Source organism: Xiphophorus maculatus, chromosome 20 (genome assembly GCF_002775205.1).
Source record: "Xiphophorus maculatus strain JP 163 A chromosome 20, X_maculatus-5.0-male, whole genome shotgun sequence".
Classification (NCBI taxonomy): Eukaryota; Metazoa; Chordata; class Actinopteri; order Cyprinodontiformes; family Poeciliidae; genus Xiphophorus; species Xiphophorus maculatus.
Genome location: NC_036462.1, coordinates 26,562,899 through 26,590,659, shown reverse-complemented (window position 1 = coordinate 26,590,659; position 27,761 = coordinate 26,562,899). Strand labels below are relative to the sequence as shown.

General features: G+C 44.3%; 1 protein-coding gene across 1 annotated transcript; it reads right to left on the bottom strand.

The window, feature by feature from the left end:
• Positions 1-6,073: 6,073 nt before the first annotated feature.
• Positions 6,074-7,479, bottom strand: LOC102233635 (DNA-binding protein inhibitor ID-1-like). Its single transcript, XM_005816707.3, has 2 exons — positions 6,956-7,479; positions 6,074-6,705 (listed from the first exon to the last, which is right to left on the bottom strand). The coding sequence occupies exons 1-2, from the start codon at positions 7,301-7,303 to the stop codon at positions 6,670-6,672; spliced, it is 384 nt and encodes a 127-aa protein (XP_005816764.1). The 5' UTR covers positions 7,304-7,479; the 3' UTR covers positions 6,074-6,669.
• Positions 7,480-27,761: the final 20,282 nt, after the last annotated feature.

Genomic DNA, 27,761 nt, shown 5'->3' with positions numbered 1-27,761 from the left:
TCTAGTTATTATTATAATTCTTTATTTTTCATCCGTAACCGTTAATGCGGCTCATACCGCTGCGTGCACACCTACAAAAGAGGTATCAAAACCTGCAGAAAATTCACGCCATTCCAGCTATTACTTTTGGTGGGATTCGGGATGAACATGGCGACATAATTCGCAAAAAACTACGAAAAAAACCCCATTATAATTCAATGGGGAAAATCCATTGAAAACCCTAATACCCTACTGGCTAAAACAGAGAATTGTCTCCCCCAGCTGGCTCAAATGAAGTATTGTAAGTCTGAAAAGCGAAAAGAGCAAGTATGAAAAAAAAAAAGATTGTGCCTTGGATATACTGGATTAAACAAAACTTTAAATTTGATTGGTAAACATCCAACAGGTAGATGTGAGTGTGGTATGGATATGGAAACAGTAGAACATGTAATAATTAATTGTGGAAAATATAAAGCAAGTACAATAAATTAGGAAATATGATATAGAGACATTTAAACTTAATAAGATATTAATTAAACACAAAATAAATAAAGCGGTTATTACATGTTTGAAGGTAACAGGATTATATGTAAGACTTTAGATTGGGGAGCGGTTAACTGAAACGTGGGGCGTGCTAACCCCCTGCGCCACCACAGCACGCCCCATGAATATTTATGTTATTTCATAAAATTTCTTAAGAAAACTAAACTGATAGAAAGGATTTAGTGTTTTTTTTTTTTAAGTTGCGCCCTGATCCACACTCCATACCAGTAGGTGGCGGTAATGCACACCATTAAGTTGCTTGCCAACCGCCATTAAAAACAAAAAGAAGAAGAAGAGCTTTCTGCTTCCGACTGTTTGGTTAAGGTAAGAAGTGTTTGTGTTATGTCCATAAAATATACTATTTAATTTCATTACTATATTATTAGAACTGCTTACAGTTGTTAAATGTAATGTGTTCTTTAAGAAATGTGATCGATTTTAAAAGTTTGACTGCTGTGGGATATTTTGTTGTGGCTCTGATAGCGTAGCTGCTAGCTTGATGGAACCACAATTTGTTCACATGTTAGCACTTTGCTAACTGGCTTTCGTGAAACCAGTTAGGCTACAAAATCTCTGTTAACATCAATCTGATCAGCTGAAATAAGGCAATTTTGTTTTACCTCAACCTAGAGCTATTGTGACTTGCAGAAATTGCCACAAATAACCGGAACTAGCATATTAAGCTACTTCACTGAATCAGTTGCTTCGGATACAGATACTCTCAGCTGCCGTCTTGTGCCGACAGTGAAAAACAGCAGAACTACATAATATTAGCTTGGTATGATGTAAATTATAATTTTTGTTTGAATTACATAAAATAACTTCATGATCTGAGTTTTTTTTCATTATGCTTGGCCTATCAATAATTTCAAATAATAAAACATAAAATATCTGGGTTTATTTTGTTCATCCGAACCAGAACCTCCAGGTTCTCCGTTGTAGAGTTTTACTGAAAATCAGCGGAGAAATATCTGTAGCGCAGCAGCTGCGGTACAGTCTGCCCACTAGAGTAGAACTGAACCGAACCAAACATGAACGTATTTCATCGCCTAACGAAAGACAAGGAAGCAAAGAGATTTCGGCTAAAGAAATCTGAACTTGATTACATTGCAGCATCCTTTAGCGTCGATGCCAATTTGTAGCGTGACGACGCCGGGCACAAACCAGACGGGCGCGCCTTGGCAGGCCCCGGCTAAATTTCTTCAGAAATTTTGTTTTTCTAGTTTAACATTTCTACCTTTGGAGACGGGTCGACTGACCTGAAGGATTTTAGCTAGCAGGCGCTTTTGTTCTGTAAATAAGGCCATTACCCTGGTAATTACCCTGGTAATGGCCTCAACGCATCTCACAGTTGCACAATTGTTCCTGCATCGATGGTTGACCTGACACTTCGCCCTTTTGCCTGAGCTGGGTGTGGAAGGTTGTTGCCGAAGCAGTTTCTCCTTGTGTGCCTTTTTCTCACTCACATGAGAGTTACCCAACTCTTTTGCAAGCTCAACCAGGAAGTCCACCCGTCTCTCCTGCACCCCAATGCATGCCTGATAAAGCACATGTGCATTCAGTGCTGCCATGTCAATCATGTTTGCCAGGTTTGCTGAGAAGCAGCGTTTGTTTAAGCTGTCCAGACTTTGTTACTTCAAGAAAAAAAAAGAGGAACTTTTCGAGTCCAATGAAGTGCAAAAGAGACAAAACGTTTTTAGTTTTTCTTCGTTTGGAGGTGGAATAAGCTGACATTTTACGGGATGTATATTACAAAGTTTTCTGTTGACGTTGATATTGTTGTAAATACAAATTTATATTTAAACATTCTCGACTCTGCGTTCGTATTTGCGTGCAAATCATCTGTTTTTATTAGTGTGCATCTAATAAAAACGTGTTTCCTTCTCATTGTTAGTCTAATATTGTTTTAAAAGAAGAACTCTGCTGCTTTTATTCTTCCTGTGTCACAACAGTAAAATATCTAACATTTGGAGAACTTTGCTGATTTAGGATTGTCTGTAGGACTCAGAGGCCAAACCGCACATTAAAAGTGACTTCCATGTCTATTAAAAAAAACTAAACTAAACTAAAACCCTATTGATGATCTTTTTTCCCCAGATAGCATGGTGAGTTATTTTCAATGATATTAAAAATCTGAATCTGTTCATTTTATCCCCAGCTACAAAAGCAGTTTTTTACTCTCATTTCATTAGTCAAACCCATTATTTTCATGTCCTGAATAAACATTCAAAGAAAAATAACACAGTTGATTAAGATGTCAAGACGACAAAATATAAAAAAAAAATACTTTCTGGAGCATTTTCTGAAGCACTTCACTGAAAAAAATAAATCATAATGTGGTTAAGACAAGAGGCATTGAGTGTTTTTTTAAGCACTTCATGTATGGTTATGTTGAGTATAGCCGTATCTTTCGAAACTTGAGATATGATGATGTCTGCAACAAAAAAAATTTTTTTTAAGTCCTGCATAAAATGAAAAATCAAACAATTATAATATACTTTCTTAAGGGGGCAGGATTGTGTATTTTCCAGGCACATAGTGCCATTTTATAGCATAAGAAATTAACTGTTGCATTCAGTTGTAAAAATGCTACATATGTCAAATATGACCGGAAAGAAATTTGACTTTATTTAACGCCTCTGTCTCTTTAAGAAACTCCTGCTCCTTCTGACGCTCCACCTTTAGGAAGTCATAACCGTGCTCCTCTATTAACGCTTTCACAATGTTTTTACCAGCGTTCTACTGAGAAGTAGCTCGTATGATGAGCTCAGTTCCCCCAGGTGTTTGCGAATTTCTGCTGGCTAGTCTGAAGGAGCAGAGTGTTACTCTGTGATGTGGAGGCTTGGAAACTGTAGCTCTGAGGAGGAGCTTCGTCTGCATAGACTGCACACGGTCCATCCAGGCGTTTTGCACAGCTGAATGGTTGCCATGGGAGATTCAAGGATTTCTCAAATCTGCCTGAAACAATTGAAGCAACGTGATTTTCATGATGGAATTACATTATAACATGATGTAAAGCTCCAAATAGTCGGTTTTACAAAATACTGCCTTTTTAAAGTAAACAAAATATCAAAAAAATATGACTGTGAAAAAGACTATTGGAATAAATGTTTTTTTTTAATTATTTCAGAAGAATATTTCCTGACCCCAGCTTAAGGAACCACTCATCACGGATTATGTATTTTGGCTATAGTTGTAATAAATGAAAGAACATACTACATGTGTAAATTTGTGTATGTTGGTGTGTTACCACGACTAAATATTTTGTCAGTATCAACTGTGTGAAATAATAAACGGATAATGTTTAGAAACATTTTAAAATCCTATATTATTCTCATCAAATGCAAAAAAAAAAAACTGCGATTCTGTCTGGATTGTTTGTGAAACGTCACCATGTTACCAGAAGAGGGCGCTGTTGTCTTCCTGTGGTTTTCCACCTTTTTTTTTTTTTTTTTTTTTTTACCGCTGAGTAAGGGGTGTAATTAATTGCGATGTCGCTAGAGGGAGCTAAACTACAAACGAGAGCCAAGCGAGGTGACATAAGGATTCCTTCACGTTTCTGTATTATGGGATGAGCGTAGAAATTAAATTGGTGTCGATACTGAGAAATGTGTCCACGGCAGATCCCTGATTGGCAATACTAATTAGAGACTAATAATAATAAAAAAATTAAAAAAAAAAAGATCGGTGTTGGGTCGGAGCCCAGCGCGGTATGCGTGTGAATTTTCCCAGCTTGTTCATCTTGTTCAGTAATACGCCATATTAGCTAATTAGCAAATTTTTGCTGAATAGCGGACAGCGGTAATAACCTGGCTGTTAAAGCGGTGTGATGAAAACTATTAAGGGGATTGTGTGTTAAATAGCTTAGCTCCTGGAATTAAAAACAAAAAAAGTTTCTCTGTGTATATTAATAGGTAACTTATGGCGTATGAGTGTACTGTGGGAATCTCTACCCGTGAGCAGCTCTCTCTCTCTCTCTCTCTCTCTCTCTCTCTCTCTCTCTCTCTCTCTCTCTCTCTCTCTCTGCGTGTCTCTTTGGCGTGATTCCCAGCCCATCTGCGGCCTGGCCCGCGGATTACTGTTTGTTAATGTTTCAATCAGCTGTGTGTTGAGGAATGTGGAGCTATTTAACCTGAACTTCCCCAGGTGTGCCGAGGCGCCGCTCAGTCTGGGCCCCGCCGCCCTCCCCTGCCCTTGGCACAAAGCTATCACACAAACACAATCACACACTGGCCGCGCCGGGGCTGCAGCTGTGCGCATCGCACCGCAGGGAAATGGGGAAAACATTGCACCAGGGAGACAGAATAAATCTTAGAGCGAATCGCCTCGCCAAAGCTCGTTTTTTTTTTTTTTTTTTTTTTAAACCACAGCGAGAGAGAGAGAGGAGAGGAGAGAGAGAGAGAGAGGCTGAAACAGAGCTGCAGATTTACGCGATAACATATTGGAACAGCACATTTAAATGATGTGTTATGACGTGAAACAAGCCCCTCTTTTGGATTATTGTTTCTTCTTCTCTTTATACACTTCTTCTTTTCTCTCTCTCTCTGTCTCTTATCATTTCACACCTGGAGAATATTAAAATGAAAGTCGATTCGATTTCAAGTTTTGACTGAATCTGCCCGTCTTTATCAAGGTCTGCATTTCCCCTTGAAACGTGATACTTTAATGGCCCACAGAGAGGCAAATGAGCAATTTAAGTGCGTGGATATGAGCCATTATGTTTACCACCAGCTGCGTTTGGATGTTACCTGCAAAGCCGGCCCAAGGGATAAGAAAGCCGAGCTGGTTCGGAAAGTTTGCGCTTTGATCTTCTTAAAGTCGGACATCTCTCAACATTTCAATTTCTCCAAACTTTTGGATCGACTCTTTTTTTTCTTCTTCTTCTTTCCGAACGACGAGTATGTGATGTGCAGAAAGTTAAGATTGTCTACGAAGAATGAGCCGACTTTTGTGCAAAAACTTACTTTTTAGCATTGGGGAATTTAAAATTTGTTTGAGGTCGAAGAGAACGGACAGGTTAGCTGTAATAATAAAGTGGAAAATATTCCTGTAAATCAATAATTAGATTGACTTCTCACTCTTGAATCTACATTAAAGTGCTGAGAGTTGGGGGGGGGGGGGAACAGCCAGATGAAATAAATCAGACATACCTACTCTTGTCTGTGATTTAATAAGTTACTCAAAGAGAATAATGTTGGTCAAAGCAGCTTGTTAGCTTATTAGAAAACCATTAAATTAGGCTAATAAATGCACAACGACCATGCTTGGACACTTGACCCATTAGTGTCACTATGGTGACCTCAAATCAAATACTGCTCTGGGGCCCCATAAAATCTTTTGCCAGCCCTGGTTGGCTGAGTATTTTTTTTTAACAGCTTCTGGTGTTTCCAGTGATGCGTTCACTGTCACATCAGAAAACCATTAACGTGTAAAAACACACCGAATACTACTAAGAGTATTTGCTTTAATAGAAAAAAGGAAATATATATATAAAAAAGTTTGATTTCATCCTTTAAAGCTCTGGGTGAGAAACAGACGCAACACAGACGGGTTCTTGTTCAAAAAATAGTGTTCTTGTTTTAATAAAAACGCAAATAAAGTACATTGTAAGAAAACAATATCTTCACATACTGTGGCATTGTAATATACAATACAGTTTGTCACTCAGGAATCTGAGAAATAAATTTTTCTTCTTTTACAAAACGTTTGAATTCTTTATATGATTTTACACAAAATACAAAAGAGAGAGAGAGATCGGGGCAGAAATGCAAGCTTTTTTTCTGTTTTTTTGTTGTTTTTTTTAGAAACTCTACAAGCAGCAGCAGCAGTCTGTCGCTGGTTGCTCTGAACTTTGTCTTGGTCCCTCTGACTGACTCAGGCTCTCTAGATCTGGACACCGCCGCTCTCAAAGCCCCCGGATGAATCGAGAGCTGCGAGTGACAGAGTCCACCCCGGAGGATGTCCAGTCTTGATTTATTTATTTTTTTGTAATTTTTTTTTTTTTTTTTTTTTTAGTTGGGAGAGTTTTCAACATCTCTACACAGTTCGAAGGCGCTAGATTTCGACGTTTGACCCAGAATGTCGCACCGGGTTCGCCTTGTTGGTCCTCCGCCGGGGCGCGCGGCCTTTTAGATGCTCCATCTGCTCTTAGCGGCACATTATCCTCTCTTCTGAGCAGCCGTTCTGGAGGAGACAGAGAGAGAGAGAGAGAGAGAGAGAAGCAGGTCAGTGCATGTTGGTTACCGCCAAAACAACAGATGTGGTTTAAAAACGAAAAGCAAAAGAAAACATGCGCTTTTACGCATAGATTTGGCAACTTTACGCACTCATGCATCCGTTCCGAACGTGCGTCCTGCTTTACGTGACGCTCTGATCTGTGTCTGCGGCACGTGCGAGGAGGGGAGAGGAGGGGAGGGGAGAGGGGGATATTTACCTCCACCGAGATGCTGGCCAGCTCCGCGTTCAGCGTGGTCAGCGGCGTGCGGGGCACGGCGTGCTGCTGGCGGCTCTTCTCCGGCTCGTCCAGCTCGACCTGCAGGTCCCAGATGTAGTCGATGACGTGCTGCAGGATCTCCACCTTGCTCGCCTTCTTGTTGGTGGGCAGCGTGGGCACGAGCTCCTTCAGCTTGCTGTAGCAGCTGTTCATGTCCTGCAGGAAGACGTTCATCTGCTCGTCCAGCAGCGGGATCTTGCACTTGGAGATGGCCAGGCTCTGGTCGGACAGGCCGATCTCTCCGCCGACCTTGCTCTTCAGGGCGCAGGTAGATCCGACAACCTTCATCTTTTGCCTCGTTAGCTTCCACAGAACGCGCCGAGGGGTTTTGAGAGGGTTTAAGAAAAAAAAGAAAACACACACCCGCGCACGCCCCCACACACAGCTGAAACGGGTTTCTTCCCTTCCTCTCGGAGGTATGTCTACAAGCCTGTGTTGACAGTTCGCAACGTCCACATGGGGAAGCCTCCTCGGCCTTTTATAGGACCGCAGCAGCGACGGGGTGTGCGGGGCGGGGCCGAGCCGTCCCGTTTGAAGGGAGACGGCCAATGAGAGGCGCTCCGAAGGCGCGCCGTCAGCCAATGTCCGCGCTCCAGGGCTGGTTATCGGAATTTACAATCTGTATGAGGGATGGCGTTACAAATGGAAACAAATGTGTGTCTTTTATGGGTAATATGTGGGAATCCAGCTGTCCACGGCTTGGGGACTCTGCAGGTGTGGATTGCCTGGAGGGGGGCGGGGGCAGTCCAATCCAATGGATGGTGAATGCCGGGGCCGTACGCTGGGAGAATGTGTGTGGGATGGGACGGAGCTGAATGGGATGAATGGTTAGTGACAATTAGGCCACCGCGGTGCCCCAGATTTGCCTTTGACGGCCGCTGATGGCACTGCAGATGTGCCGGACAATGGTACAGTAAGAATTATTCACACAGGCTGAGGAGAACGGTCACACACAGATAAGCATATATATATATATATATATATATATATATATATATATATAGTTTTTCTAACAGGAGTGTCTCAATTATGATGGAAGAGCCGGCCCAAGGCAGAAGAGAAATAAGCAGCAAAACAAACCTGAACACCATACAGTCCATAAAAAGTTGTATTCTCTTATGAATCAGAATATATTTACTCTGTAGTTGTCATAAGGCATACAAAACACGTGAACATAGATCTGCAAAAAGAAAAAATAATTATTATTGCTTTACCTGCTCAATTTATGCCCTAAATTGCACATATTAAGCCTTAATATGTGCAATATTATTGTCTTCCTGTAACATCGTTTTGGATCTGTCTATGCTTCTTAAATTTTGGGAGCTTTTACCAAACATTTAGTCTCATGCACAAACGTGTCTGTGCAAAGTTATTTCATCAATGCTTCCCTCATATTTTCCTTAAAAGTAGTCGGAATGACTTCTCAAAGAGGATTTTTTTTTTTTTTGGTACCGTTGCTTGACAGAGGTCAGCGTTTTTATTCAAATATCATGTGAATTTTTTTTTTTTTTACAGCACCACAGATGACCTGTCTAGAAGCGTAATGGGTTTGACAGCTCACAGTAAAAGCACTTTTAAAATCACTTGTTCGCATCTGGCATCAAATCTGCGTTTCTTACTGCGATTGTCAATTTTACACCGCAGCTCATAAAGCCTTTTGGTCGCCCTCGGCAAAATTTGCCCAGAGAATACCTCTGTTTACTCGCAGCGACTGATTTGTAAAAACACGACGTTGTTTGTTCATTGAACAGGTTTGCAGAGCAGCTCAGCAAAAGCCATAAAAGTCATATTTTTACGCTGGCGGCTGGCGGTCTCTAACTTTGATTCAGTCAGTCTTTTTTTTTTAAATTTATTTAATTATGCTTGTCTCAATGACATTTCACTTACGAGGAAGATCTGGCCCAGATGACGGCGCTATATCCTCATTGTGTCACTCTGATCACACAACAGAGCTATAAATGACATAATAATAATAATTATTATTATTATTAATAATAATAACATAACAATGCTGGCACACAATTATCATAGATGCTATTTTTATTTATTTATTTTTGCAAAGGCTTGACAGAGCAAGTTTTCTTTTTCTGGGAAGTCAGCTTTGTAAATAAATAAACAAATAACTAGGATTTTTTTTTTCTCCAAGTAATGAGGTTGAAAATAAAAACATATTTGTTGATTTAGGTCATTAAATGCATCTGTAACAGCTGTGAAACTGAAAGTTGGCCCCCAAATGACATGCTACCCTGAGCCCTGTTCAACTTCGGACCGCCTCTGGCTGGTGGCTTCTTCTCACTCAGAGAGTTTACTGAATTGACCCGACGGTTTATGGACTTAGGAGTGTTACGATCTGTTTTACTGATCTGGAAAATTCATCCCAACGTCACCGGCGCTCTCTGGGTGAAATCTGCGGTCATTAAACTCAAAGCTCTCTTTATGTTCACAAAAAGCACACAGTTCCCCCTTTTTTTTTTCTTTTTTTTTTTTAGCGTGGAGCTGAAGGAGAGCCAGTGTGAAGCAGCAGCTTCACGGATTCCTTCACATGTTTCTGCAGTGTGTGCTCAGCCTTGTGTGCACACCAACTCGGATCACATCGCTCTGTTCCGAGCCTTCCTCCTCCTCCTCCTCCTCCTCCTCCTCCCAGATTGTCCAAACAAGCCAGAGCAGACTGGCAGGCGCCAGCGCGCTGACGTCACCCATTCATCCGAGCCTTGACGCCTGTCAGCCTGGCGCCGCTCGGGCGGTCTCCATGGAGATTTTAAACAAGAGGGCTCGCGCTCTGCAACTCCTCCATTCACCTGCGTGGAGGAGCAGCAGCCATGAGAACAAACCGGCTCCGGAGCTCTTTCTCTCCCTCTTTCCCCCCTCTCTCCTCCATTTATCACCTTAAAGCAGCGGGATGAGATTACCGCCCAGCGCACCTGCGGAGCAAAGCGCTGTCAGCCGGTTAACAGCGGGGCAACAAAGGAGGAAGGCTCGTCATTATGCTGTTTTAACAGGGAATGAGTGCAGCATTCCTGCAGACAGCCCACTTTCACCGCTTTATGTCCCTGTGGTTGCTGTAAAGGCTCAAAGCATGCATTTTATTTCAGCTGCTGGGATTTTCAACTTTGTTTCTACAGAGCTAGCATAGCACAGACGGAAACAGCGATACTTACACAAAGGCTTGCCTTTTTCAGATTTATCTACTGAAGCTGTGTACAAAAATGTCATTTCAGCAACACAAAAATAAGTTTTGTGCTTAACCGCTGACCCGAGTTTCATTCTTATCTCCTCCTGAGCAAACATTATAGCAGAACAGTAATGAAACACTGTTATTACAGATTATGTTTCCGAATCAAAGCTATCCTGCTGATTTTAAATACACTCTGTAAAGCTATTGTGTTAAAGTAACCCCGCTTTAGTTCATAACTCCATAAAATATCATGTGTGTGTGTATTGACATTTTCACCAACTCTGGCCAAAGTTTGAATCTTCAACACAAAGCTAGCACTAGCTTGCGCTAACTACTCAGTAGGTGAAAGGCTAATCTTAGCTTAGGTGAACAAACTCGTTCTATTGACACATCCCGCTAACATCAACACTATATAAGACATAATTTTATGATTTTACTTCTTTTTTTTCTTTTACTCTGTTAGTCTCATGAGGTTGTTGGATAGTTCAAAATGGCAGCTTGTGAAGAACGCCCTGGCTCCATTTGGTCTCTTCTCTAACCCCAAAAGCCGAGCTTCTGACCCAATATTTGGTTAAAATGACCCAACTCCTGTCCGCTCCAGTTAAAGCCAGCATTGTGCTTTAAGATAAATACCCAGTAGGATTTAATGGACGTCAGAATTATACACTTGTAAGCAATTATGTCCTTTGTTAGAATGTGTTTTGCAGTACGTTGGCACCGCTGCTGCTGCAGGATTTTCCCTTCGTTCTGTGCTGTCAGTTTTCATAAAGTAAGTCATGCACGTCACGTTATAAGAAATAAAATAACTGAGATAAGCATATTTAATAAATCAGGCTTAGTGACACTAATGCTGGAAATGTTACCCAAATAATGACGGAATAAAACCTCCTATTACACTCCCAACACATTCAAATATACTTTTTTGGGGGGGATTATGTCTGTTTTAGCAAATGAAGCATGCAAAGCTGTCTTACTCAGAGCATTAAATGTAATTTTGTCATCTGCAAAATTGTTGCAGAATACCAAGTGTAACAAAGTTAACAGCTAGTAACTGTTTCTTCGAGTTGTCCCAGTAGCCTGTAGCAACTTTTCTGAAAACTTTTTTTTTTGCCCTCTCTCTCTGCCTGCCTCTTTTTGCCCTCTGTCCCAGGTCGCAGCTGACAGGGCGGAGGGAAGGGCCGGGTGGGCAGAACAATAGGAGTGCGGTGCAGGGATTGTGGGAGAGAATCTAGGCTGGAGCCACAGTGTCTGGAGCGCCCCTCCACTCCCCTCATCCAGCTTTTGTTCAGCTGCAAAAGCTATCAGCACTTCCTACTGACACCAACAATAACTCCACACAGCTGGGCCCTTTTTAGCCTGTTTACAGCACATCAAGGCAAGGGGAAAGAGAGAGAGAGAGAGAGAGAAGACAGAGTGAGAGAGGCAGAGGAGGGGAAAGAAAAGTGAAACATATTAGCTCCTGATTTTAGCTGACAGAATGTCAGTGCCCCTCTCCCAGACACTGGATTCATTTCCCTGCGGACCCCTTACATGTGAGCTGATTATCGCTCGGTGCTCTGCCGCCGCGACAGGCTACTGTTTGTGCGAGGGGCTGTTGCGACATCGCACATCCATCAAGCAGCAGAAAGGCAACACTTGTGTTCTGTTACATCACACTGTGTGTCTCAGTTATATTTAAAACTCCTTCCCGGTAGCATTTCTCTGGAGTAAATTGTATTTGTTGGAGTGGGAAGCGCATTAGCTGATACGCCCTCTTTGTCGCTGTAGCAAGTGAAGATCAACAAAAAGCGGCCTACAGGAAGCCACGTCGGTGCAGAAATTCACTCATAGGAAATAGGACATTCCAGCAATGCCTTGACACTTTTGCTGCTGGTTTTTATTGCTGTGAGAACAATGTGTGGTACCCCGAGCGCTTCCTGAAACATGAAAGTGAGCAAAGCGCTTGAATAAACCCTTTTCTTCGACGGATTATACCTTTTGAGATGCGTTCTGGGGAAGAATTTGATTATGAGAGGAGAAGTTTTCAACAATTTTCACTAACGCGCGCTCCTGCACATAGGTCATCTCCTTGCAGCTGTGGGATTAGTTTCCAGTTCCCAGTCAGGCTCTTCCTGTTTGCTTGATAATGATCACACCTGTGCGCAGGTGTGTGTGTGTGTGTGTGCGGAGAGGCTCACACGGGGCGGGGAGGGGTGAGCGTGGTGTCAGATACAACACACGGCAGTGTCACCATCTGAATGATGATTGAGTGGCGACATTTGATACGCATCAGCAGCAGACACAAGTGCAGGAAGTTCGTGGATGTTTGTAAAGCTGCAGTGGGTGTGCTGTGTGTGTGTGTGTGTGTGAGGGATTCCTGGCCTGGCCTTGTCTGGCCTGGTCGCTGCATGGGCAGCCTGAGGAACTGTAATGACTGAGGACCAGTGGTTAGGACTCACTTCCTGTGGGAGTCCTGGTTTAGAGATGTGTCATCGGCAGGGCAGACCGACTGGAGCCTCGCTGCCGCCTGTTGGGTGTTTTCCCTGTGTTCAGACAGGCAGACTTGGCGGGTGGATGCATGCCCTTTCCTGAGAGCCAGGCGTAGGTTACAAGGCCGCTATCTACCATCTGATAGCTGGCGCCCGCCGGAACTTCGCAGGGATCCTTGAAATCCCACAGGTGTCCTCCGCCGTTCGTCCTTGGCCAGCTTGTTCCCTCTGTATCTCGTCTTCTGGACCCAAACCTCACCCCTCCTTTACATCCCTGTGGCCATCGCCCTCCGCCTGGTTCCCACACACATTATCAAAGCCCTTTAATGGCTTCTAATTAGCTCCCCATCTGCTGGTGACAGCGCACTGGTGGCATGCTAAAGCACCCATTGAGAGCACGGGCATTGTGCTCTGGAATACTTTCCACTCCAGTGGCAATTGCCTGGAGAGAGAGCTTTAGCTCGGGGGGAGGGTGAGTGTGCATGTTTACGTGCATGTGTGTGCTAGATGGAGGTGGGGGTAAAGGGAGGGGTGTTCAGGGAAGACTCGCAGTTTTCTCGCCGTGTTCGGGGGTCTCGGGGAGAGGAGGAGGAGAGTGGAGGGAGACACAATGGGTGACAGTGTTACGCCTTGTTGCAAATCTAATAACGCCAGAGCCTTGTTTCCGTTCAGCGGTCATCACCCCCTGCACAACTAGCAGCTATTTAACAATCCCACCTCTGCCCCTCCACCGGGTTGTTTAAACATAGCAACAGTTTGCCATCAACGTCACGCTCTGGTCCGGCAGTGGAGTCCGTGCGGGTTTTGCAGTGACGCCGACGGGGAAGCTGGAGATTAAACCTGGAGAGGTGCACAGCTGTCCCCAGGAAACCACTGGCTCTACCTCACCTCCTGAACCCAACAATTGGTGCGCCTCTATAGGAACTGTAAATGAAGCCTAATGAGCCTTATTCGTTAGCACGGCCTGTCTTTGAGTGAATGTTGCTTGTTTGTCACAAGGCTATGAGGCCCTCTCCTTTGCAGGGCTTCCAGCAGGGCCTGGTTGTGCTGGTAGCAGAAGGGGAGACCAGCTGTTCCCAGCTGGTAGCCAGAGGATGCCTATGGGGGACAGAGCTGATTGCTGTTGGCCAGCTGCCCCCCTGCTGTAAGAGGAAGATGGAGAACAAATAAATAGGCTCTTCTGTTCTCGCACCATTTCTAATTTCCTCCTCCAGCATGATTGTTAGACTAGATGGGCATAATTAGGGATGCAAATCTTGCCGGGATTTTTTTGTTTTGTTTTGTTTTACTCCTGTGCAGCACAGGTAACCAGATTTTTGTTGTTGTCACAAATTCCAGAACCACCGAGTAAGTTCCACAACAGTCTTCGGAGAATTCCTTTACACATGCGATTTCTTTATCGTCATGTTTACCGGATGACGCCGAACTCAAAACGGGCATTCATGCTGTTGTCCTTCAAACTCCTTGGCAACCTGAACACCCTGCTTTGAAATGACAAGTAAGGCCCCGCGTTAAGCCACATATTTGTGTGTTTCCCCTGTGTGTTGTGAGACAAATGGCTCGTCACCTGACCTCTCTCTCTCCGTCCCATCTCACACATACACACACACACACGCACCCCTTCGCACATCCCCACAGCTGCACAGAGGCGTCCAGTCAGCACGGCCAGGGGGACATGGGAGCCAAAGTCCATAGATGGAGCGTGGACAGTGGCAGCTGGTGAGCTGACAAAGCCCCATTCAGAGGGCCCAGGCCTTGGGGACAATGGCCTGGCCAGGCTGAGCCCTCTCCTCCACTCCTCCACCAAAAGATTAATACTTCAGATGGGCTTCCCGGTGGCAGGCAGGGGTAAAAAGGAGAGTCCTCCTGTTTGTCACCGGGCATTGTGCGAGTTGCCTGAGAACCAACCTCTTGGATGGGCTTGACAAATGAGAGCCGCCATTGACAGTGAACAGATTGGGGCTGCCACTTTTGTTTTGATTGTGGTGCCGGTATAATCAAGTTATTTGGGCCTCCGGGAGTTTTTGTTTCTTTCTCCTGATGCTCTTGACGCCTGAGTCCCACCTCAACAGTCCATTGCTGACCCAGCTGTGATCGGAGCGTCCTCCAGCTCCTCTCCTTCCCCCCCGCCCCCTGTTTGTTGTTTCTGTTTGTCAAAGCCATGGAGGAAGTGAATTTACTTGGGTGTGGGAATCTTTTCAGGCTTCCCACATAAGGCGGCGCAGGTGCAACAGGTGTAGGTGTGTGCGTTCTTGTCACAGGAGAAGGTTATTGTAATGTTTTTCTATGCCTATGCTCCCCATACACCTGACCTGGATTATTTGCAAAAGAGCAGCAGCTCATACGGGGCACTACGGTAACCAGAAACCCTTTTAGGTAAAGGTGCAGGCAGCTAACTTGTGCCTCCCACCCAATCCATTCTCTGAAACCCTGTCAGCGCAGCGCAGGTGTTTAGCCCCCAGCAAGGCAGCATTTCAGGTTAAACTGTAGGAACGCTGCCCCGCCTTTTTTGCACTGGGAACTGGAAGTGGCTGCAGAGCACACGACATCGCACCTGCGAGTGTGTGCTTGGCTACTGTTGATCCCGTCACGTGACTTCGCAACAGGAAATGTCCTGGCGGAGAATCTATGCAGGGAAGAAAGCTCACATTCAGCTGGCATTTTATATGCAAATGCCATTTTTCTGTGCCTTGTAGCCAAATTCTACTAGCCTAAACTTTTTTTTTTTTTCCCCCATCTTCTCACCTCAATGACAGAACTATTGTTCTCCAGTACTGTCGCTGCAGGCCATCTGTCCTGTCTGTCCCCGTATTGTTTGCTAAGCATCGAGCAGCCATTCTCACGGCAAAGGAATGCGTCCTTCCTGTAAATATATTGTACGTTGACCTCCCCTGCGAGCTCCATAAGCTTCATCCCTTATCCTTGTTCCCACCCCTCAGTACATCGGCTTCTCATCCCCCCTCCGTTCCCCTCGAACCTCTAGCTTTGGTCTGGCATCCCTCCTGCCCCCTCCCATACTGCCAGTCTCCCTGTCTCCTTTTGGCTGCCCAGAGATGATCCTCCTCTGGTTCCCACGTCCGGTAGACGAGCGCACAGTTAAGACAAGAGTCCTGCTTCTTTTTCTTGCAGAAGGCTCTCTGCCAGGAATGTGCTTGTGTGAATCTTTGATGCGACAGAAGGTGCCCTACTTTTAAACCTCATTCTTCTTGCTTCTTGGATTGTTTTTTTTTTTTTAAACAAAGGGCAAAAGAGCTTGTGCGTGGGTCAGCGCGGGTGTGTTCACATGTGCATCTAGGTTGGACACGTCGTGCGTATGTGTGTGTGTGCACGTGAGGGCCGGGCTTTGGGATTATAAAGAGGAAGTGAATGGGAAGTATACACTCAGTGACAAAGTAAGAGGGAGACATTCCTTTGCTCTCCTTCCCTCCCCTCCTCTCTCCCTCCACAGTGGCAGGGCCCTGGGAAAATCAAACAGGTGGTTTGTGCCTGGCAGGAAAGCTGGCCGGGCCCGGGGTGGGCAGGCCTACAGGCTGCTGGGGGCTATCAAAAGCTCTTAGCCCCAGCTTTAGGCCAGCGCCATGAATGGCCCCGGGCTTCATTATCATGTGAATTCTGGGAACTGCCCTGGGGCCCCAGTAACACCAGCGAGCTGCCCATATGCTGTTCGCTTGGCAACTACGGAGATCTCGGCTCTCCACCCGGGACCCCCACCCTTTCCTTCAGTCCTCTCTCTCTCTCCCCATTCCAGCACTTCTGATATCAAGGAGATGAAGGAGCACCACTCCGCTCTCGGGGGGAGAAAGACAACGAGGGGGGAGACTGGACCACACAGAGCAGCGCCCAGCGGTCCTCAGGGACGCCGGGGGTGACACTGCTGCCCTGAAGGGCATCGCCATTCTGCGCGCCCACCTCTGGGTGGATTTAGCTATTCAATTACCATTAGAGACACATTTTGAAAGCTGTCAGAAGGCCTGGGTTTTGACTGATAAAGACGTCAACGCCCTTTCCGGCTTCTTCTTTCCACATGCCATCACAGGTTGTAGTTGTGTGTGCTTTTTTTTGACTGAAATGGAATTTAGCTCTGAATCACCGTTGTTATTGCTCAATCACAAACGAAACTCGTGAAATTCATCCATGTACGTTTGTTTTGTTGCAACTTTAAAATTTCAGTGAGCGTTCAGCAGCTACACAGATCCAATGTCAGTCGCAAAAAAGGCTTAACTCTTTCTTTAACTCCCATTTGTGATGTTTTGCATCGGCCACACTGCCTTGTAGCAGTATTTATTTAACTTTTCCACATTTTGTCACATTACAAACACAACATGCAGCATATTTTAATGTGATAAAGGTTTGCAATGATACCCCCCCCCCCCCCCCCCCCCCCCCCCGCAACCCAAAGAAGTTTTTTCTGTTTTCTTAGGCCAACTCGGTGCGTATCTGTGAAGTGAATTAACCGTGTCATGTGCAAAAACAACAAAAGTGTGAGCTCAGTTTTGTTTCCATTAGACAAAAAGTCCAATTCCAGAAGATAATTTGCAACTTGCATTAGCAATCATCTCAGAATCTGATTGCTTCTGTTGGAACATTGTCACATTTCTACTTGCCGAACAGTCACATTTCTTTGCTTTGCCTTCAGTGACGCGGTAAGGAATTCTTCAGGCCAGTGTTTCGGAAACTTTAAACAGGATCCACGCATCAGGTAAAGAACCCGATGAGTCATGCAGCTTTTCCTGGCTGAGAATGAGGACACTTCTACAGAGGAGATGTCACTTAACAACTGAGTGGGAATGCAGCAGGCGGCCCACCTGCGCCGCAGCGACAGGACCAAGAAGAGGAAGTGTGTGAGTGATGTGGGTTAAAAAAAACTAAACGAAAACGCCACATGACCTCACGCTGACGAGGAGACTCTGGATGGCTCTGGCATTGTTCATTGTGATCGCCGAGGTGTGTTGCTATGTGCGCGTCTCTGTGCGTGGGGATGCTGCACATGTGGCCAATTCTGGTGCGCTTACTTCACCGCTTGCACCTGCGACTGGGAAGGTGAGGTATGAAAAACAGAGGGCGGGGAGTGGAGGGAGGGAGGAAGGCGTGTGTGTGTGTGCGTGTGTGTGCGTGTGTGAGAGAGAGAGAGAAAGAACTGAAAGTGTGATCTGACTTCTGAGGAACTCTGAGTGATTCATGCTGTTACACATGGAGCGATTCACTCCCTCTGCAGCTGTGCTGGCCACATGCGCAATATGATTTCACAACATCTTCCCCCGTCCTTGGAAATTCCTCTTTTCTTTTTTTCATGCAGACCTCTCACCCTCTTTTCCTCCTGTCAGCGTGCTGCTGCTGTTCTCCTGACCGAGAGGCAGGTGCATGACTTAGTCATTCTGCTGTTCCCTGAACGGCTCAGGAGTTTCACTGAGGCAGAGACTCTACCAGAGAACCCCGGTACAGAGTCATGTGTTTATCACACAGCGGCGCTGCGGGTGATGGCATTGTTGACATCTCTCTGCGAACCGCTGCGCTGTGACGCGTCAGCAGCCAGCTGGGAGAGGAACAGAAATCTCTCTCAGCCTGCCAAACTCAAGTGACTCGGCATTTCTTGGTATCAGCCCCCGATTCCTGAGAGCAAAAAAGTTTGATTTTATGTTTATGGATACAGATTTTCTCCATCTAGAATTTTTTTTTTTGGTTAACATCTTGTATGTGTGTGTGTGTGTGTGTGTGCGTGTGCGTGTGCGTGTGTGTGTGTGTGTGTGCGGGTGTGTGTGTGTGTGTACAAAGCCACCCCCTCTGACCAACCGTGGCCCCTGCGGGACAAACACAGCAAATCCAGAGTTCATATTTTCTGATCGCATGGGGCTCTGTAAGCAAAATTAGCTCCATGTTTACTTAGAGCTATTACCATGCTGGGGGAAAAATACGTATTGAACACTTTGACATTCTTTGCAAAAACATGCATTTCTAATATTTTTACTGACAAAATTCTGTCCAGAATTTGGCAACAACCCAAGTAGTCTGGATTATTCAGAGAAATCAAAACTAATTGCTGCAAAAATAACATCATGGATAATGAGACAATCTGGAGACGTTAAGAAAAGGAAATGTAAATGCAGAAAACACAACTAAAAACTTTTATTATTTGGGAAGTATCCCTGTTGCGATCTGCAAGGCAACATCAGCTGGCTTAATATAAACTGTCTGAATAGTGATAGAAGTTAACACTCCCTGCACAAGACTCCACTGTTGAAGAAAAAGCGTGTTAAAGCTGAAGATCAGGACAAGTCAGTGAAATACAAGAAGATCGTTTGATAACGATAATATGCATATTTGTGCGTATTTGGAGACGGATTGATTCTCCAAAACCACCCATACAAAAAAAGAAAAACGAAAAAAAAAACATTTGCAGGTTGAAACATTATGATGTAGAATGTCTTACAACAAGAAGATCCTGGCTTTGATTCCCAACCTGGGGTTTTTCTTTCTGTGCATGCCTGACTTCTTCCCACAGTCCAACCTTTAGGTTAAGTGGCCTCCAAACTGCCCTTAGGCAGGGGTGGGCGTGTGTGTGTGTGTGTGTGTGCATTGTTATTTGTCCTGCGTTGCCTGGTGATGGAGCCGTGTCTTGTCCCAGGTGTATGCCACCTCTCACCCAACGACCCCTAGAGGTAGAGACCAGCTTCACAACCTGCAAGATCAAGTATCTGGAGAAGATAGCTGGATAAATGTGTTAAACACTTATTCGCATGCTCATTTCTCTCCCATAAGCTAATGTGTGGACTAATTTGCTTTGATTGCTTTATATGTGTGGATACTTTGTATGTGTGGAAAGCACACATACAAAGTATTATGAAGTTATGAAGATTATTCTTTATCAGATTTTACAAACTCCCTGTGGGGAAAACAACAAGAATGCACCCTAAAGTTGGAATTGTGACTGGGAAAGTCGGTGGCAAATCCGAATTTAGTCTCCAACTTGGCCGCCAGTTATAGAAAAAAGCTGCCAGGATAAACCATTATCACTCATTCTTGCATTCACACCAGCCCCGTTTAGTCCACTTTAATCAAACAGTTCGCTTGGGGAGGTGTGAATTCGCAATCAAACCCTGATGCGAACTCTGGTCTGCCTAAACACCTGGGTCTTTACTCTGTTGAAGTGAACTCTGGCACGGTTTGAATGCATATGTGAATGCAAGCGGTTCGGATTCTGCTCCAAAAGCAGGAAGTGGATTTTGGGTGAATACAACCAAAGCAAACGCGCTGACCTAGCTCTAGCTGGAGAAATGGCTCATGGTCTTCTAGCAAAGACAAACAACAATTCGCTAAAATCTGACGCCTCTCCACTTTTGTTTACATTTGGTGAAGAAGGAAGTTGCGCTCAGGGGTTTGATGTGTCATTTCCTTTAGTGGTTCTGTGTGCTGCAGCCACCACCGGCTTTTCGAAGGGTTTGGATCGTGCCACACAATACAGTTTGAAAGCGAACAACACCAGCTGATAACATAACAAAATCTTGCAATTTTGGTTCCCAATCAAACCGAGTCTACTGCACTATCAGTGTGAGAACACCCTACTATTCTACACAACCTCTGTTTGTGCCTGTGACGCATTGTTTCCATGCTGTGTCGCTGATTGTCGCTAGTACCACAGCAAAGAACAACTTCATGTTGTCTGTCTGATTTCCACACGAAACAGTTCAGGTCTGACATCATTCCCAGATCGAGCTTCTTCTTCTCAAACAAACCAAATGCTCTTGTGGGTCTTCTGCTGGCCTGGAGGCCCTTAGCAGCAGCTTAGTGCTTAAGCCTTAACAACAATGAGTGGCTCAGAGCAGCAGAGAAAAGGAAGCTGCTTTAGCACTCGGTGGCTATTATGAGCCCATATTGCTTTATCCGGGTGACATTATTGTCTGACAGGTAAGGCTTCGTTCACCTGAGACTTTTTCCGCAAAACACGACTTCTGTTTTGAAGACATTCCACAGCAGCGAACTTAAGAATAGGGTATCTTATATCTATCAATCAATCGAGTTTGTTTGTGAAGCACATTTCAGGAACAAGGCAGTTCAAAGTGCTTTGCGTCATAGAAACACAAGAATAAGAAGTCATAAAAACAGTTGAGAAGCCAGTGACAAACATTACATTTTGTCGATTGCCGTCACTAAAATCATCAACGCACATCAAATATGTCGGTCAAAGTTGCATTTATTGTGGTTCGAAAGCAACTCTGAACAGGTGGAGTTTCAGAATTGATTTAAAGGAACTCAGGGTTTCGGCTGTTCTGCGTTTTGTTTTTTGGACGTTTGTTCCAGACCTGTGGCGCATAGAAGCTGATGTAGGGTGAATTACCAGCCTCTCCCGATAGGCATGATTTTAATGTATTTTTCATTACATTATTACGTGACAATACGAGACGATGCGAGATTTCTTTATCATAAGAACAAACCTGAATTTTGTCGCGTCTGGAGTAAATCTGACCAATCAAAGAGGTTTGATAGGTTTCCCTCCATGACGTTCCGATCAATGAATCTTTGTTTTGCTTGGATTGTTTCTGGATAATGAGCCCGGTTGCAAATTGGAAAGATTCCAGTGCACGTTGTAGGTAAAATGTGATTGCTGTTCTTTGCGAAACAAGCCTTGACAGTGACTTTATTAAGCTGATCTGATAGCGGATCTGGACACATCCATATCTGCGCTTCCCCCTCGCAGGTCTTACAGAACGTCAACTTTCTCAAATCTGCTTCGACTCACAGCTTAGCATGAGATTATGCGAGTTTACAGCTCCTGTCAAAGGTTTACACACAGGACACCCGTCGTCGGCACGTCGTATTAATTTGGGGCTTTTAATGCATTGGAACCGTTCTGGGTTTTGTTTGTCTGGACTGGACCGCACAACTTGACAGATTTTTAAAAAACAAGAATTAGGAGCATAAACCTGCAAAAACCTACACATACAGACTCGAAGAAAGAAGCAACAAAAGAAGGAAAGCTATCGCCAGAAGCCATGTAGAGCACGCAGCAAACATGTGGAACAAGGCGCTCCGATCAGATAGCAGCAAACTTTTTTGGCTCACGTACAAAACATTGTGTCACGGAAAATGAACGCTGCACATCAGCCTGCACACACCGCCTCCTCAGTGAAACCTGGTGGTGGCAGAATCATGCTGTGGGTATACTTTTTATGGGTTGATGTGGGAGTGCAGGTTCACTTGTTTTCATTTTGGGTCATATCAAAAATCTGGATGTTCTTAAAGGGCCAGTTGTGCCATAATGTATTGAGAAAACCCGTCAAACTGTTAAAATATCAATAAATAGCTGTTTGTTTCAGCATCCGTTGTTTCTGAAGATTAAATAATACTGAACATCTTTTCACACTGATGAGTCCATCCAGGACGTATTGATTGTTTGTGTGTTTTTTGGGTTTTTTTTTACAATGAAAATCACAGATTTTGTGGCGCTAATTTTGAAATATTTGTGAGGAATTTTTACGATATGTGCGCTAATGTGTGACGTTAAATGTGACTTATCATTAATTATTGTATCGATCACGGACTGTAACTTGACAACAAATAAGGCTGAGGCAGCAGACACACAATCCCAACGTTTGTGGCCAATTTTGAGAGAAGTTTGCAGTTTAAATCAGAAGGAAAAGAAACGTCGGAATCTGTTGATTCTTTGTGAATTTTGAAGATTTGTGGAGGAAATTATTGATGTATTTTGGAGCTTACATGGCCACATCAAAAGCTGCAGCGGGCCAGATCTGGCCCCCAGGCCTTGAGTTGGACACACGCGTTATAAGGCATCAACAAGCCAAACTGCAGACATTTGTCCCAGTTCAATACGCAACCGAGAAACTGAAAGTGCAACAAGTGATTTTCTCAATATTACTCATCATGACGACATAATGAGACATGACAGCAGCTGGGCATCTTACTGCTGACAGCAGGAAACAAACATCTACTCCTTGTTGTCCATTTCTTGTAGCCACCAGTTGCACTCAAGTACCGATTTTCCCCGATATCCTCCAAATGTTCCAGCAGATCTTTCCCCCGCCTCTATAAATCTGTGATGAATTAATCATTTTGATTTAGCGATGTTTAGTATCTATAAAGGGCCATTTTCTCCCGTTCTTAATCTGCCTCTCCACCCGCCCATACACACACACGAACGTCCCTTATCCACCCCCTCTGTTGGCGCCAAAAGAGCCGGCGGAGGAGAGCGAAGAAAAGAAGAATGGGCCGTCGAAAGGCCCGGGATGAGAGCTGAGTTGAGGAACAAGTGATGGAGCGAGAGAATGAGAAAATGAGAAGGAGAGGCAGCATTGAGTCCATTCTTTGCGGGGCCTTAAAGACATGTTTCCCTCAGATGTTGGCTCTTCTTCAGATGCTAATGGCTCACTCTTCTTCCCAAGCTGCGCCTTAGCATAACAATGGCGTGGAAGTGAAAGAGCTAAACCTCTGCTTTCTTTAAGGAGCCAAAGCTGGGGGCTTTTTCTCTCTCTCTCTCTTTACTAAGGCCCTGCTCCCCTCTCTTTGTGCTCCGGCTGAAAGGCGCGCGGAACACAAAAAGGCAAGGTGATCACAGAGTTTACTGAAAGTGAGACTGAAATAACACACTAAAAAAAGAGAAAAACTTTGGTGAAGTCATCTAGAGCCGGCAGAAATGACCAAATATAGAGCAGTGAACGTTCCCCTTTTCCCAGCAGCCGTTTTGAATATTATCAGCCATTTGCTTTCAAAGCTGTGCTGAATTATGTCTGTTGGGAAGACTCCAACCCCGGTGTTGTGACTGCGCGTCCCGTGCTGACTCCAAGACGCCATCAGGCCCCGTCCGACGAGCGGCGGAGGGACGGCGCGGATCGTGGCCTTGCTGGGTTCGTGGCAGGGTAGAGCTAGGCTCGATAGCCTCCGATAACAAACGCAGAACGTGTGTTTGGCTTTATCGTTTGCCACTGATTAGGCATAGAGGACACACAGATAACAGCACGACGCTCTGGCTGTACAGAGACGTGATGACTTGGGCTTATCCGTGTTTGCGGAGACTCTGTGTGTTCCTTATTTGTTCTGGTATCGTTTGGTATCGTGACTTTTTGTAAGAAGAAAAAGGGTCTTCCTATAAATCATAAAGGAAAAACATTCAGATGTGGTTTCAGGACTGGCTGACATTCGAACCATGAAGAGCCTTACACACTTACTGTCATGATCCTGAAAACTTTGACATAATCATTTTTAGGTTCCTGTGTTGTCTTTCTGTTATATTTCTGTTGTGCTAACCTTTGGTCTTTGCTCTAAATAAGTTGATTTTAATGTCTGACTGGCTCTCCAGGGATTCAAACCCACTCCATTATTTTAGATCCGTCAAATAACAACCACAACCACTAGTTGAATCAGCTTCTAACAGGTTTTATTCCAGGATCTCCCTCCATCTTCCCTGTAGCTGCTGAATGAAATCACCCCAGCAGCAAAATGCTACCACCGCCATACTTCACCGTGGGGATGGTGCGTTCAGGCTGATCTGTAGTAGGGCTGTAACGGTTCCTCCAGTGATTCGAGTACGTCAATTATTAAAATTCCTTGACAAAAATTACTTGCCTCGAAGCTTCGTTAAATTATGTTTTATTATTTAGCACACCGTGTTCCAGCCGGGTGATTGTTTGTGTTGCGCAACACTATCACTTCCGCCAAAGCTAAGTGCTAGCAGCATAACGTCCAATTTTCAAGTTCGATGGGGGGGGGGATTTCATTGACTGATGATAATGTCCGGGTTTACTGGGGAACCAGTAACCATCCTTAAATTGACTGGCAGGAAATCTGCAGTACGGCAGGCTTTCTTCTCCGGAGCTGCTGCCTGGTGGCGGTGAAGAGCGAACAGCGGGAAAAGTGGTGGGAGTATTTATACATCTGAGCTCATAGACTGAACACAGCAGGCTGCTGTTCTGTAGTTGATGCTTAATGTAAGTGTAGCTTTACGGACGAACTGGAAAGTAAATGTACCATCATCCTGGTCTCAACAGACGGGTGGCAGAGTGCATGGCGGCGGTACATGGCTGGTAGATGTTTCTGTTCGTGACGAAGGAACCGAATCCAGTCGTTCACATGGACTATAAATGACTGGACAGAATTCACCTATTAAATCGACTGAAGACGAATACTTAGACTAAGAACTGGAGTATAGACATTTTTTAGGTGTATTTTTGTGTCCCTTATTTATTATTAAATTGAATACAATTTCAGATTTTTGTACCAATAATTTCTTTTTTCTAATTTTTATTCGATTACTTGATTAATCGTCAGAGTAATCAATAGAATACTCGATTACTAAAATAACCGTTAAAAATAGACCTAATCTTTAGTGTTACTTTTTCACACGTAGCGCTTTGCTTATAGGTAAGTAAAAAAAAGTAACATTTTGGTCTCATCGGACCGGAGCGCCTTCTTTCACGTTTGCTGTGTCCGCTCCATTACTTGTGGCAAACTGCAACGTGAGCTTTTTGTAGCTTTCTATTTTCTTTTTACTGCTAAAGGCTCCATATTTGTAGAGCGCTCGGCTTGTGTCCTGAGGACGGATCATGTTTGCGGTTCGGCCATATCCTTTAGGTTTGGTTGACGATGGTTTGAGCAGAGCTCAGTCAAAGGCTGGGACGTTGTTTTATAACCTCACTCTTCGTTTAACATCTCTCTCTCCATGACCTTTCTGCTGCGTTCCTTGGTCTTTGTTGGGCTTTTTGTTCACTAATGTTTCTCTAATAATCCTCTGAGGCCTGACCTGCATTTTCTACTCAGATTAAATTACCCAGTTTGACTCTAATTTTCAAAATAAGTGGCTTCTAAATAGTTGGTTCACCAATAATTAATTGGTGAACCATTAACTATTTTTTCTCAGCTTTGCAATTAGGTGCTTCTTTGTAGACGTGTGAGATGCTGCATGTTTTGCTAACCATCTGATTCCAAGTAAACACAGGGCCCGTATCGTCATTACCGATACCGATACTTTTTGAGTCCGACTTGTCATCAAACATACGACCTTTAGGCGTTTATGTGTTTTTACCTTTCAATTATTTTGTTCCTCCGACAGAATTTAGATGAAGTCTGTAGATGTCTAAAAAAATAAAATAAAATACACACTAGCATGGTTTGTGTGCATTTTTCCCTAATAAAGTACAAAAATTTATAATTTGAAACAAAATCTCTTTTGAGGCAGAGTTGAGAAACTACAATACAAAGATAAAACAAATCTGAAACTAAAGGATCGATCTGATCGTTTTGACCTGGTACCGGTATCGGCTTGGTATCGATATTGTCGCTGTTTTGGATCGACCTGTTCATTTCTGCTTCTTTGTCCTGGTCTTTCACATGAAGTTCTGGTATGTTACAGTGTGTTGTTGTAGCTTCAAACAAAATGTACAAAAAAATAAAATCATAGGATATTAATACCGTTTCAAGACAATGTATATTACATGTGTCAAACTCAAGGCCCTGTGGTCTCTAGAGGGACACATATGTCAACGTAAAAATACATTCAATACTACTTAGCTCTAAGTATGGAATACAGACAGCTATTTATGAATATTTTAAGAGTTTATTAGGGTTTTATCGATACATTTGTTCAAAATTTGAGAACAAATTTGAGAAATTTCAGGATCTTGACGAGACCCAAAATTACAAATATGTTGACATTCCTGATGTATGTTATATCACCTTGGTACACAGAGAATTCAGGTTGTTGGGGGTTTTTTTGCGGAGAAGAAATCCCCCTACGACTGAATAAAATGTTGGACTTTTAAATTCTGCAGCATGCGTCGATTATCTGGCCCTCCAATCAGCCCTTCCTCTAACGCCTCCGATGTTCTCCATCTTTCGCTGGCCTCCTCTCATGTAGATGAGCAGTTGGTCCAGGTGCAGCGCAGAGAGGAAGTTAGCACCTCCTCAGCACAGTGACACACTCTATTTACATGCAAAACACCAGGCTAAGTCTGGGAAATGTGTGAACACAGGTGTGCGTGCGTGCCGGCGTGTGTGTGTGGGGATGTTGTTGCTGGAGCCACTAATCTGTTTGTCCTGACGTACTCGGCGTTAGCCGTGATGCTGCTGAATGGCTGCATTGTGTAATTAGACGCTTTGTGGGAACACATTTCGGTTTTCTGTTGCAGAAGAAGAGGCTGGAAATTCGGCTCTCGCAAACAAACGCAAAGCCTGCATTTTACTTGTGCTGAGGCAAACTTTTTTTTTCCTTTTCTGTTTTTGTGTGTGTGTGTGTGTGTGTGTGTGTGCTCTCTTATTTGTGTACATGCATATGTGTGTAGGCTGAGAGGAAGTCGGCGGTGGCACCCAGTGTCATTTGAAGCGGAGAGCCTGGCGCCACGGCATCAGGAACATCACTCTCCTGGTGCCAGGCTCGTTTTTATAAGCGCTCTGTAAATGACACACAGCTGGCGGCGCAGAGACAGCTGTCACTGCCGTCACTACGCCCTAATCTGCCTCTGCCTTTTTTCCTCCTCTTTTCCTCCTCTCTCACACTCTGGCGTTCAGCTGGGCTGCCTCCCATCCTCCTCCCCTCCCTCCCTCCCCTCGGGGTCCAGACTTCGTGGAGCCGAAGCTGAAAAAAAAAAAGAAAAAAAAAAGAGAGAAAAAAATGCACTTCCTGGAGCTGGTGCTCACTTCCTTTCCTTTTTTGTTGGACTTCCTGCGCTGCCTCTGTGATCAAGCTGGCCAGAGTTGACTCGCTGGGAGAGTCTTCCTGATGCACGGACAGCTGGGGAGATAATTCTCGACTTTCTGCTTTTGTCAGGATTTTTTTTTTCCCCAGAGGTCTCCCCTCCACCTCTGTGCTGTTTTTCCATTTTCTCTGCTGTTGTGCAGCAAGTTTGTTTTTGACGTGATGCAAAGCAAATCTGAGAAACGGAGCCCGTGTTCGGCTTCGTGGCTTCACATTTTTGCATTTTTGTCAAGTCGCAGCTACAAACAATAAAGTATTTTGTTGTATTGACATTTTTTCGCGACACACCGACGCAAAGTGCTACGTATTTGTGGTCTGGAAAGAAAAGAATACATGATTTTTAAGAAAAAAGAAAAAAAAGACAGAACATTTTGTAATGAACCAAATGTAGCTTCTTGTGCAGAC